Source organism: Eretmochelys imbricata, chromosome 6 (genome assembly GCF_965152235.1).
Source record: "Eretmochelys imbricata isolate rEreImb1 chromosome 6, rEreImb1.hap1, whole genome shotgun sequence".
NCBI lineage: Eukaryota > Metazoa > Chordata > Testudines > Cheloniidae > Eretmochelys > Eretmochelys imbricata.
In genome coordinates, this window is record NC_135577.1 from 30374194 (window position 1) to 30388293 (window position 14100).

Consider the following 14100-nt stretch of genomic DNA (forward strand, 5'->3'; position numbering starts at 1 on the left):
ATAGAACAGTTTAAAATAAAAATTTTGAAGTCAACAGGGAAAAATTTGAGTGAATAAATTTTCAATCTGGACCAGATGAATTTCTTTCTCATAATGAATGTGCTTAATGAGTGTCAAAGTCCAAGTTCTCCTGAGCCAACGGCTCATCAGGCTAATGTGGTTAAGGCACATCAATTTCATAGCCAGCTGTACGCAAGAGAGTGTTGTGGCCAACAATAGTGATAGCAGAATTAAAACTTCAGCCTTTAACAAGCCAAACTCCCACTCATTTCAGTGGTGGTTTTGTCTGATCAAGTACTGCAGGATTGAATTAAATGATTCTTTGCACGTATCCTCTACAAAGTGCTTTATAAACATTAATTCATGTTTTCTACCTCTTTGTGACATTACATATAGTTCTCTAAGGCCTTAACAAAGCAATGGGCCAGATCCTGTCTCATGCTTAATTCTATTTGTGCTATTCTAGTAGTGCAAAGGGGATTTAAACAGAGAGCTGAGGATTCCTCCAGTGTGGCAAAATCATCCAGCAATGTAGCCAGCTCTATGCACACCCTCCTTCCAAGTGTATAAGGGCAGTGGCTGGAATAGAATCCTCTCCTGCAATTCCCAGCTGGTGTAGTAGCCCACAGGGGACTACTCCAGGTTGGCGAGCTGGGCTTGTGGCCTGCATTGGATCCATCTCCGGATCATGGAGATTCCAATGGCCTTTACAGCACCCCACCCTGTCAGCTGCATCAAGCACGTATTTGGGCACAACTAATGATTCCGCTGTAGAACTTTTCACAGTTTGTAAACAGTTAGTGGCATGGTTGTCTCGTGACAGGGTTTCTGTTCATGGACAAATGTTTCGAACAGAATTAGGCATAGAATTTAAGGCCAGAAGGGACCACCAGATCATCTAGTCTGACCTCCTGTCCATCACAAGCCACCAAAACCTGTGCACTAAACTGAACACAAATGAAATTAGACCAAAGTATTACAGCCCTTAGGAGACTCCACTATTATGTGTTACAGGCAGAGAATAGGAGGTACTGAGGTTTACCAGTGCTTGAGGCACCTGCCTACAACGGCAGGAATTGATTAAGTAAGATTAAGACCCAGATAGCCATGTGTCACTCTTGTTAGCAGTGCCCTTGGCTACTATTTGATTGCCTTCTTGCTACCAAGTTATTGCCCTGTTTGGAATATAGACAGGACAGGCTCAGACTACATAACCACCCTGTCATGTCCTCCTTCCTCCCTGCTGTCGGTGTGGTAAGAATCTGAGTCCATTGTTCTGTTACTTGTGGAAACACAACTGCTGAGTGCACACAAATCAATTGTTTGCTATAATTGTGCCCTTCTGTTTCATCTTTCTACTAATAAAGTCTTATCAATAAGGTCAGATAAAGGTAACCTAACCTGATAGTGTATATTTGGCTTTCTTCAGTCTCTGGGACAACCTGAACTGGCCTCTAAACAAACACCTGTGGTTTGTTAAATAGCCAGCAACTGAAAAAAAACTGTCTGATTAAGTGAAGCAAAATATGTTCCAGGAGTGGGACCAGCCCAGGAGGAACACAGACTGGGACAACATTGCAGTGATGTTGGCTCTTCACACTTCCATTTCACAGCTCCAGGCAGGTCAACATTGGCCAGAATATTTAATACAGGATGATCTTCAAGATAATGTATCCCCTCTCATAACCTTGACAGCTTTTTTGATTCTTCAGCTAATGTCCGAATTAAAAGCATCATAGTGGATTTCACTGACACAGTCAAAACAAATGTCAGTTAAATTCATGTTGGGCCCAGTCCAGCTTCAAGGCTTTTGTACCATATGGGATCCATAAACCTCACAGGGCAAGTATGATTTAGAAAGGGAGGCTGTTTATGATTCAGAAAGGCAATTACCCCCTAGTGGCAGAAAGGCCACTAACAAGGTGAGGACTTCAAAAGTGTCTATTTAAAAAGCAGTTTTAATCTGCAGGGTGTTTGGTATAAAAATAAAACCAAGCAGCTGACTGGTGTACTGCTAAAAGGTGGAGAGAAGACATAAAAAGTGAAGGGCACAGCTATGCAACTTTTCCTCACTGGGGGTGTATAGGAGCAACTGTGGTATTTGGTATCTGAGTGGGATTCATATGAAACCACGTGTGCAATTAGCTCTGCAAATAACCACCATTGCCTAATCCAGCTGTCCAATCTGATGGTTAAAAATAAGATCCCTAGTGGAGATATCCGAAATCCAGAAATTATAGCTTCAGTTTGTGAAACTGCTGTGTCAGCCACAGCATTGTAACACATATACATTTAGTACTTAAAAGCATGTAACCGCGTCATGCTACGGGAAGCAAGCCATCATCGTTCTTCACAGGATTAAGTTACCGTATATGATGGTATGTGCAGCTGCAGCAGCAGTTGGAGGAGAAGGAGAATAAGCCGATTGTTAGAAATCATCTTAGCAGTTAGAAGACTTGTCTCGTGTTCTGAGGTAACACTGTTGACATTCAAAGTACCTCCCTCTTGATGCAAAATCTAAGAAGGATCAGAGAGGGCAAAACATAGGCTCAGAAGGTACAATTGTGACATGGCTTTACATGGGTATATATAGAAGAAAAACATGCTTGCAGCCTCTCACCCTTTGTTCCCAGTGCAACTGCACAAGGGCCTGTCCTATCTGCAGTCCCTGTACATGGACGAGCATGGGAACTGCACATCTCCAGAGACACACAGCACTCCAGAGGGGCCATGCTCCTCACTCTTTCCTCTGCATCAGTCTGCAGAGCAGGCTAACCTCCCTGAGGAAGCAGGCAGCATTATTCTAAAGGAAGATGCAGCCTAGGTAGTCTGTGTACTCATGGGGTAGACCTCATGGGGGGTGGGGTTGTCTCAGTCTCTTCCTGATTTTCCCAAGAAGGAGAATGGGCGTACAGCTCCACACCAGCCCCTACACAGGACAAGGGTTAAAACCACAGTTTGGCCCATCACAGTCAGTTAGAAAATCTCTACTAAATCGTTTAGTCCACCCCACTGAAAGGACAGGATTCTCCCCAGCATTGTTTTCTATTGCTTTGTTCAGTTTAGATATAAATATAGTCAGTGACAGGATGTTACCACCTCCTCCCTTGGTCTAATAGACCTCCCCATTGAGAACTGTTGTCCTGGTATCCATCATTACTCCTAGCTAAATCCCTTTGCCCCACACTAGATAATTAATTCCCATCTTTGGTTTTTAAATTCTTAAGATGCTTGTTGCCACTAGACCAGATTCATTCCCTAGTCGAGCAAACTATTGCATCAGTCTCTTGGCCACAGGAAGGCTGCCCAAGGTCGAAAGGTGGATTTGTGCTGGCACCAGGGCCCAGCAATCACCTCTGTATTGGGGAGTCCACAGGTGGCCTTTACCAGTCCCAAAGCGGGCACTGGTGGCCGTGCAGGGAATGTGTCCAAGGCAGCCACAGATGAACTGATTCAGAGCATCAACCTGCTAAGTGGAGCTCCAGTGGAGTCCGTAAAGGAAACTAAAGCTAACCTCCCAACGAGGAACCTGCAGTGAGCGAGTGCAGTAGAAATACTACCTGCTATCCTCATCAAGGGCTCCCCTGCTGAGAGTGGCACACCAAGGCATGGTTTGCACCCCACTATGCTAATATGGCACAGTCAGTGTAGCTCCCCACATTTGCTCCCATTGAGCCGAGAGACATATTTAAATCAGTTATTTCAGTCCTCCTTCATAAATCGGTACCAGGGCTGGCCTTACCATGAGGCGAACTGAGGCGGCCTGAGTTGGGGGGAACACTAGGACCCAGAGTGTAGAAAATTGTGTCTGCTGCTGGGGTATATGTATTCTCTCTTCTCTAGATGCACAGAGATGGTGGAGTGCTGTGCTGGAGGAAGGAGGGCACAAGAGACATAACAGGCAGGCAGGAGAAAAGGTGAGAGGGAATAACAGAAAGCAGCAGGAGCTGCAGGGAGAGAGAGGAGGAGGAGCCTCTTATGTACCTCTCTGGCAGCCCCAGGAGCCTGGACTGATTAACACCAGCTTCTCACAGAGCTTCCTGTTTCTGCTGCTTCCCTGAACCCACTTGAGGAGAACAGGTAGTCAACTGAAGTAGTAGGAGCCAGTTAGGCCCTTAAGATGCTGATATCTTTCCTCACTCAGGCCCTGCTACCAGCCTGCTTATTTGTCCCCTTCACTTGAGTGTTGAGAGCCACTGTAGCTGGCACAGAACAGCAGTCATGCATGAAAGAAGAAAATGCCCCTCTGAGGCAGCATTCAGAAAAAGAAAGAAGGCAAAGGAAGCTTTTCTATCTAAGCAGGAAGGAGCTCTCCTGAGATATCTGTTCACGGTGAGCCTTCGGGCCCCAGTGAGAATGTGTGAGGAGATACCTGATCTTCCAGTTACTCAGAGTGCAGGTGACCTGGCAGCTACTGCAGCATCCATATCTCCATCTCAAATGGATGTAACCATGCACATTCCTGAAGGAAAGTATAGATCAGAGAAGAGTGTGGTGGAGGCTCAAGAAACAGCTGCTGCTGAGTTTAATTCCTTAAGTCTAGGTGATCCAAGACTGTGGACCCACTTGAGCAGTAGCCTGAGGGACTTCCTCGTACTGTATGGGCCACAGCAAGTGAAAAACTTCATGTTCCCCAAAGACAATGAAAATAGACATTTCTATCCAACACATTACTGGCATGAAATCCCCAATGGTGACAAAGTGGAGAGGCCATGGCTTATGTACTCAAAAACCCAGAATGCTGCATAGTGTTTTTGTTGCAGACTCTTCCAGTCTAATGTTCCAGCCACATTGGGTTCTACAGGAACAAAGGACTGGAAAAATCTGGCTAGAAATCTGGCATGCCATGAGAAGGCAGCAAATCACGAGAGATCATTCCATAAGTGGAAAGATGAGACTAAGGTTAAAGGCCACCATAGATGATCAGCATCAAGAGAAGATTGCATCAGAGTCTCTTTACTGGCAAAATGTTCTGAAAAGACTCATTGTCATTGTAAGAATGCTTGCTTCCCAAAACCTAGCACTGCGTGGCACTTCAGATCAGCTGTATGTGCCAAACAATGGAAACTTCCTTAAAACTGTGGAGCTGATGGTTGAGTTTGATGCTATACTCCAGCATCTAAGAAGAGTCACCACCCAAGAAATGTACACACAACACTACCTTGGGAAAAACAATTGAAAATGAGATCATACGGTTACTGGCAACAAAAGTCAAACAGAAGATTGTGGCAGATCTGAAGTCAGCAAGATATTACTCTGTTATTCTGGACTGCACACCTGACATCAGCCATACGGAACAAATGACTTTAATGGTGTGTTTTGTAACAACAACAGAACCTAGTGAAAATGTCCCTGCAATGGTGACTTTCAGAGAGTATTATCTAGAATTTATTGACATTGATGATGATACAGGAGCTGGTATGACTAATGTGCTTCTTAAAAAGCTGGAAGATACGGGAATTGCGATAGCTGACATGAGAGGTCAGGGCTACGATAATGGTGCCAACATGAGAGGAAAGAACAGAGGAGTGCAGACATGGATCCAAGAGTTAAACCTTCGAGCTTTTTTTGTCCCATGCAGTTCTCATTCATTGAACTTGGTGGTCAGTGATGCAGCATCAGCTTCTAGTGAGGCTGCTGAATTTTTTAATGTAATTCAGAGCATCTATGTATTTTTCTCTGCATCAACTCATCAATGGCAAATTTTGAAGCAACATCTGGGAACATCCTCTCTGACACTGAAACCACTGAGTGCCACACAATGGGAAAGTTGAGTGGAGGCGATAAAGCCTATCAAACACCAAATTGGGAAGATAGATGATGCCATAGTTGCCATTATGGAGGATAATGCTATGACAGGAACTGTTTGTGGGAGAACAGGGGCAGAGGAAAATGGAATCACCAGAAACATACATAACTTCAAATTTTCTGTGTGGCTTAGTGTTGTGGCATGACATACTGTTTGAAATAAATGTTGTAAGCAAGAGGCTCCAAGGTGTTTGCCTCCATATATCTGGAACAATGGAACAACTGGACAAAGCAAAGTCATACCTACAGTCTTCAAGAATACAAGTCACCAAAGAAGAAGGCATTTTGATTACAAGGCACTGGATAATCCCATAAGAGACTCCAAACAACAATTCGAAGTTGAATTCTTTAACCAGGTGCTAGATTGTGCAATACAGTCAGTTGAAGAACATTTCATGCAGCTCAAGGAACACAGCAGTATATTTGGGATGTTGTATGATATTCCAAAGCTCCTCACTATACCTGAAGAAGACCTACACCAGCAATGCAGGGCACTAGAGACAGTGTTGACACATGATGACATGCGCGATATTGATGCGAGTGATTTAGGTGATGAACTGAAAGCCCTTTCAAGATACATTTCAGCAGGATCAACTCCAAAGGCTGTTCTGGAATTTATGTGCACAAATAAGATGACCACCCTCTTTCCAAAAGCTTTTGTTGCTCTGCGCATACTTCTAACGCTTCCTGTAACAGTTGCCAGTGGAGAACACAGCTTCTTCAAGCTGAATTTAATAAAAACACATCTACGCTCCGCAATGACACAGGAGAGGCTGCTCGGCCTTGCAACCATCTCAATAGAGCATGAGCTGGCCCAGACAGTGGACCTTCAGCAGGAAGCAGTTCAAATCTTTGCAACCAAGAAGACACGGAAAGCACCACTTTGATTATTGAAACAGATTAAAAATGCCAGTGTTTACTATGCAGACAAGAAAAGTTACATTTGCTGTTCAGGTGTTTGAAAGTTAAGTGTTACTTAAAATTTTTGAACAAGGCATTTTAAGTTGTTAGTTCTCCTTTATTGGGGTAGGTAGCAGAGCAGTACCATGAGAGGAGTAGAAGAGGAAGAAGGCAGAATTGAGACCTTTCAAAGTTTTGGCCCAAGCGAGGGGGCATGGGGGCATCATTTGAGCTCCCCGCTTCAGGTGCCAAAATGAGTGGACCAGCCGTGATCGGTACCTCCAGCACCTCCTCATTTTGGTTGCTGCTATTTGAACTCCTTCCCTTTTGTCACAGTCTTTTTGGTATTGAGTTGTTCAGGATTTAACCCATTATTCTAGTGCTGCAGAATGGATTTGCCTATTGTCTTAGCAGTTTACATGGATGGCCATTGTAAAGCATGTTCAGGCACACAGGAGAGTCAACATCATGGGCTGTGATAGGATAAAGATATTTAGCCTCCTAACAAACTAAATGTTAAATGTTCAAGGAGTATTTTGTTCATTCTTCTTTAATGCTGGTCTCCAGGATTCTTTTTACAATTGTATTTGTTAGGCAGGTCTGCCTCTGTAAACACGCTGGGACAGATTCATCCTTAGTGCCATAGTGGGCTAAATTCGTCTCTGAAGCTGACACAATAGATGAGTTTGGGCCATTGAAAGTAAAACAGACTCTCTCGAGGTCCTAATTCTTGTCAGTTTGCTCAGGACTAATTGTGTGGCACTTTATTAATTTAAGTGACCTATTAATGGTTTTGCTTTAGCGTGTGGCATCAAAATTAGCTGTGATTAAGTTTAATCTCTGACTCATTGTTTAAACTAAAGAAATATTTTGTCCTAATTTCTCCTTCCTAGACACTGACGGTGTGAGTAGAAGAAGGACCCAAGAAGTATCTAAAATAATCATTATGAAGTCATTGATTGTGATAGAGAACACTGCACAGTTTTTAAATTTCACTGCAGAAACATCCCTTACTGCATATTTTTATAGAGAACAAATGTATAAGCCACCCAGTAAACTGAATAGCTGGGGCACTGCAGTGGGTATCCTCTAATGAACATTGCACTGATCAAAAATTTTGCATTCTACATTCTGCCCAATCCCTTTTCTCTGCTTTCAGTGTGCAGAAACTGAGTGAATTTTTATCAAGTGAAGAAATTGGAGAAGAGCAAGATAAATGTTCAGAGTCAAGAAATGCAGACAACCACAGCAAATACCAGGTGGTTGTAAGTAGTAATGTTCAGTTGTACGCTGTGTGGGTGGACTGATTTACTCCCCTTGCTAATTCCTGGCAGATCACTCCAATAATCTTGTCCACTTCCTATTAATTAATGGCTATATTTGCAAAAATCCATCTTAATATCCTGTTTCCTGTAGATCATAGCATGAGTGTTTTGAAGACACTCTCCTGGTCCCATCACCATTCACCATGTATTTCTGTCTTCCTGATCTTGTACAGCCCCTCAGAGTTGTTAACCGCAAGAGGCCTGCGAGAGAAGACTGGAACAATTACAGCTCTCACATGAGAAGACCTGTTAACATCACAGAAGGAGATGATTTTTGTGTAAAGGTGATATTAAGGTCACTCTTTCTAACAATGCTATTACTAAATTTGACTAATAATCATTCTCAAACTCCTACAAGTTCAAAAATTATTGGATAATCTAGAGCTGCCAGACACCTAATTCCACTTAAAGAAACCAAAAGCAAAGAGTAATTTTTATCCCCACTGTTTTCTAAAGAAGCTGTTGCCATCCATTTTGCTTCAAGTAGAGAACAGATTGCTGAATTGATTTTCAATTTATTGCTTTTGAATAGTTGTGTGTATGTCCTCCTTAAAACTCCTTCAGCCCTTCTACATTTCATGTGTTTTTGAACAATTAGCCCTGACCTCAAAACAAAAACCTCCAGCTTCTCCTAAGAAAGGATTGGAAGCCCTCAATCCACTTTAAAGATGGATGTGTCTGACTTGCTATAGAACTGTCTGGCAGTAACAAATGTTGATACCTGTTATAATGATGGAGTTATTTATCTAGCCTGTCTGCGACAGCATGTACATCCCTGACACAACAAAATGAGTGATATCTGTGCCAGTTCATTTACTACTAAAGGGACTAAGTAGGACAACTGGTTAGTGCATTAGCTTTTACACTCAGAAAAATCCAGTACATATCCTGGCTCTGCTCAGAGGTGAAATGGGATTACTGTTCTGATTTTTGAGTCCTTGAGCCCTTCTAGCATGGGGCAGACTGCCAGGAAGATAGGCTCCTTCTCAGAGATCAACTCTTTCTGGGGAAAAGAACATCAGGCAGCGCTGAGACAAGAGAGAGAATTTTGCAGCCCCCAGGACTCTGGAACGGTAGTGATATAGCCAGAAACTATGGATGCAGGATTTGACTGCAAATAGGGTAGAAAAAAAAATTGATCAAGGGCCTGCTGCCAGCAACTGTAATCTTTGGCTCCCTCAGCTGTCACCATTCTCACAAGGTGACCCAGGGCTGCTCCCAAGCCCCTGGTGTTCCTGGCTTCTCTTTCATCCCAGGCAGTTCCTTGCTGTTCCTTTCCCCGGGGAGTCTCTTTTTCAAGTGAGGATTCCTTGGCTGCTGCCTTTCTTCTAGAGAGACAGGGAAGGACCCCAAAGCCTTTCTCTCATTTTTTCTTGGTGGCTCCCCAAGGTAACAAATGTCACTTTTCCCCTGTGGAAGTTGCAAGCCAACACAAAAAGGTGCCCCATTCTACCTCTTTCCCAGGTCCAAATATGCTGGGCCAGACTCTGAGCTCTTACATCGCTGCAAACCTGTTGGCTTCTTTGGTGGAGTCATTCCTGCTTCGCACTCAGTAAGAGAGGACAATCAGCCCAATTTATCTACCGTGCTGGAAAATTGCTCCCCAAGTCCCCATTTATCGGAGTATCGCAGGAAAGCTTCACTCCAGTTCAAGCCCTGGAGCACTACTCTACAATAATTTTTAAAAGGAGTGAAGAAAGGATCAGATAAATCCGGGTGAGGGAAAAAGTTCCCTCAAAACCTGGCAGAGAATCATACATAAGAAACACAAAAGAAAATAACGTAAGAGTGACTATTGGCAGCAATACTTAATTTCTGCTTCAGAAGATGTATTATGTGGAAAATTCTGTAAGCCTATTATACCTGGGACTGTGACTGTAGTTATGTAAAAGAGTGACATTCTGGGGTCTACAGAGAGCAGCCAAGGCCCCTGAACCATTTAAGTGATACATAGACCTTGTGCTTGCTCTCTGCACAGGGATGAATGTCACCCATGTTTTGCTGATATATTCCTAACACTTAAGATGTGGCAAACCCACAAGGTAAGCTGCAGAATTTGTAGTAGAATTACATGAAGGCTGACACCTGCACATAAAGAGCGGGTTAAATTGTTTTAATTTTCAGAATTTCATCAGAATTGTTTCACACAATAATTCAAAAACTTTTCACAAAAGCTTTTCACCATTTTTCAACCAGCTCTCGCAGTCACATGGGTGCAGAGTATCAGACACAGAAAAGGAGGGCCTTTTTTGAAAATCAGGCACTGAAAGTTTCAGCTTCTCTTCTTTGAGCAGAGGCAGCCTCTGGTCCCATGTCCAATGTAAGGATGACAACAGATGTTTCTCTCATATGCCAAAAACAAACAGGTGTGTCCTGACGGTGGGGTTTTTTTTCCATTTTTCATTTCTCAACGTATTGCTATAGATCACAAATGGATTTTTCACCTGGACGCCAGAAGGATCTGCAGCATTGTCCAACATTGATATCCGAATCCCTCAAGGTAAAAAACCACAGCAGATGTATAGAATAACACATGTTCAGCAAATGTCTGGTAATCAGAACCTCAAATATGCTTCCCACTCTCCCAGGTCAGTTAACAATGATCGTAGGACAGGTGGGCTGTGGTAAGTCTTCACTCTTGCTTGCGACACTTGGGGAGATGCAGAAGACTTCCGGGAACGTATTCTGGAACAGGTAACTTTATTTAAAGATTTCATGTTTGTGCTGAATGGTAATAGGTCAGAAAAGGGCCAGATTCTACCCTCAGAGCCATGTACACAGCTCTTGTGAATTCCGTGCGTGTTGTGGACATGTATCCAAGGGGAGAAATTAGTCCTAAAGGTCACCCTGTCTCATCCGTAGTCTTGCATCCTAGGTATTGGATAAATCACAATGTGCTCAGGATACTTCCCAGATGCACCTGGCCTGCTTTGTGGGCCATGTTGGAGGAGCATAGTCTTGTCCATATGCCATTCTCAAGGGGACACAGAAGAAGTTGTTCCTGTGCTCCCACAAGGGCAGGCTGTTGTTATGTCTGGCTTTTGTATGGGCAATGCAGAGAGAAAGCGACTGCACCCCAAAACTTGAATAAGGGATAGTCAGTCTGGTCTTTTAAATATCAAGTCAAATTTCAATTAATGTACTGTATACTATGCTTTTATAAGATTTTCAGTAACATCCCACCATCTCTGCTCATGATCAGAGAAATGTGTGTGAATGTTTTTCATCTTGCGCTTATTGCAAGAATAGATTTTTTTTTTTTTTTTTCAGTTTTACTAGGCACTGTGTCCTAAAACTCTTTAAGGTACAATTGCTTGCATGAAGTCTATGGACAAGTTGCAGAGGAATCTAGCAGATATTAATACTTTTTCTTCCAGCTGACTGGGAATTAAGGAACAACCATGCAGTTATAGGACACTCTGATTGGCTAATAATGATTCTCAGCCAATCAATGAACAGGGATTTTACATACTGCACTGTTTCAGAGAAGTAACTTCACCCTCAGCCAATCAGAGTGATATTCTTTTTCATAATTGATGATACCTAGCTCAAAGTGCTTTACAAAGGAGGGCAATATCATTATCCCCATTTTACAGGTTGGGAAACTGAGGCACTGATAGGTGATGTGGATTGCTCAAGGTCACGCAGCAGGCTGTTGGCAGAGCCAAGAATAGAAAGCAGGTCTCTGGAGTTTTAGTTCAGTGCTCTGTCTATTAGGCCACACAGCTTTGGAGAGAAACCAGAGTATAACCACAAGAAAGTTATGCATCAGCAGCTGTACAGCATCCTTTCACTCTGATTAGCTGAAATAACTCCATTTCAGTAAAACTGTAAATATTTTATTTAAAAATATCATTAAAAATGTTGTTTTCACTGCAGATTCTAAACTAAAGCAGACGAAATTGAGTCTTATCAGACTGTTTATAAATAGTACTGGCTTGCTGACCAAGTATGTGCTCAATAACAGTGTAAAGGTCATGACTGGTTTCAATTTCTTTTATCCCATTGTGCCAAAGTATGACAGGTTCAAATACAGCAGTTATCACATTTGCTTTGCTATCTGTCACATGTGTATACAGGAGCTTCCAACTGAAACAACCTTAGCACAGCTCCTACTGACTTCCCAAGGGCGAGATTCTTTTCTCATCTTTCAGAACCACCGTCTGTAGAACATTCTGCAGGGGTCCCAGTTTGAGTGTTGGCTTCAGTCTGTATATAAATACCAGATGGGAGCTGCACTGATTTGATAAGACTGCCCTAGTTTCTGGCCAGGCAGATTCTAAGGGGATGTCTACACTGGCAGAGTTACAGCGCCAGCAGTTACAGCACCGCTCAGAGAGCGCTGAAGGGAAACCGCTGTTGTGTGTTCACACTGTCAGCTGCCTGCGCAATAGCGTGTTCACACTTGCGGCACTTCAAGCGGTATTCAGAGCAGTGCACTCTGGGCAGCTATCCCACAGAGAAGCTCTTCATCTTTTGCCACTAAGAGTTGTGGGAAGGTGGAGGGAGGTCTCAGGGCATCCTGAGTCCTGTCCCAATGCCCCATAATGCATTGCTTCACATCCCAGCAATCCCTGTGCTTCCGTCCACATTTGGCACCATCTTTCAATGGTTTGTGTACTGCGCGCTTTGCCTCTTCGGTCTGCAGGAATGGATCCCGAACTGTTGACCAGTATACTACTCACTCTGACTAACATGTCACGAGTGGCAGTGGAGTTATTCCTTAAATGACAAAGGCAAGAGAAGTGCAACATTAATCTCACCACGCCTAGTAGCTACGACATGAGAATGCTTGTGGCATTCATGGAGGTGTTGACCACAGTGGGCTCGGGAAACAAGCACTGAGTGATGGGGTGGGATCACATCGTCATGCAGGTCTGGGATGATGAGCAGTGGCTGCAGAACTTTCAGATGAGGAAAGCCACATTCATGAGACTGTGTGGTGAGCTCTCCCCAGCCCTGTGGCACAAGGACATGAGAATGAGAGCAGCCCTGTCACTGGAGAAGCGCGTGGCGATTGCACTGTGGAAGCTGGCTACTCCAGACTGCTATCGATCGGTTGCTAACCAGTTCAGAGTGGGGAAGTCGACCGTTGGACTTGTGTTGATGGAAGTGTGCAGGGCCATTAATCGCATCCTGCTCCAAAAGACTGAGACTTTGGGCAACATGCATGACGTTGTGAATGGCTTTGCACAAATGGGCTTCCCTGACTGCAGAGGGGTGATAGATGGCACACATATTCCAATTCTGGCACCAGACCACCTAGCTACCGAGTACATTAGTCAGAAGGAGTATTTCTCTATGGTTCTCCAGGTGCTTGTGGATCACCGTGGGCATTTCACGGACATTAACACAGGCTGGTCCAGAAAGGTGCATGACACATGCATCTTTCAGAACAGTGGCCTGTTCAGGAAGCTGCAAGCAGGGGCTTTCTTTCCGGACCAGAAGATCATTGTAGGGGAAGTCAAAATGCCCATTCTGATCCTCTGAGACCCCACCTACCCCTTAATGCTGTGGCTTATGAAGGCATACATGGGGCACCTTGACAGCAGCATGGAGTGGTTCAACAACAGGCTAAGCAAGTGCAGAATGACTGTTCAGTGTGCTTTTGGCCATTTAAAGGCCCACTGGTGCTGCCTCTATGGGAAGCTGGACCTGGCTGATGACAATATTCCAATGCTTATAGCCGCATGCTGTACGCTCCAAAATATTTGTGAAGGGACGGGTGAAAGCTTCACTCAGGGCTGGACCGCTGAGGCTCAGTGCCTGGAGGCTGAATATGAACAGCCAGAGACCAGGCTATTAGAGGGGTGCAGCACCAGGCCATAAGGATCAGGGAGGCCTTGAGGCAGCAATTTGAAGCTGAAAGCCACTAGTATTTGTTGCTATGCTCAGGAGTGCAGTGCTTGTAGTGCTAGGAGGTGATTGTGATTGGTGCAGACGATGCACTATGAAGGTTTAAGATAATTGAAGATAATTTAAGATAATTCTGTTGCTTTGCAGGGCTCTGTTTGCTTTCAATTAATAGAATGAAGATTGTTTTCAAATCGACACAATTCTTTTATTA

The 14100-nt window shown here is 43.8% G+C and overlaps 1 protein-coding gene across 2 annotated transcripts in view; it reads left to right on the plus strand.

Moving 5' to 3' along the window:
* ABCC8 (ATP binding cassette subfamily C member 8) overlaps positions 1-14100 on the plus strand; it is a 138206-nt gene that overhangs the window by 63912 nt on the left and 60194 nt on the right. For both annotated transcript variants that reach the window (XM_077820060.1, XM_077820061.1), the window contains exons 13-16: positions 7868-7973; positions 8207-8317; positions 10458-10533; positions 10622-10727. In XM_077820060.1, the coding sequence (XP_077676186.1) occupies positions 7868-7973; positions 8207-8317; positions 10458-10533; positions 10622-10727 (399 nt within the window). The remainder of the gene's footprint in view (positions 1-7867; positions 7974-8206; positions 8318-10457; positions 10534-10621; positions 10728-14100) is intronic.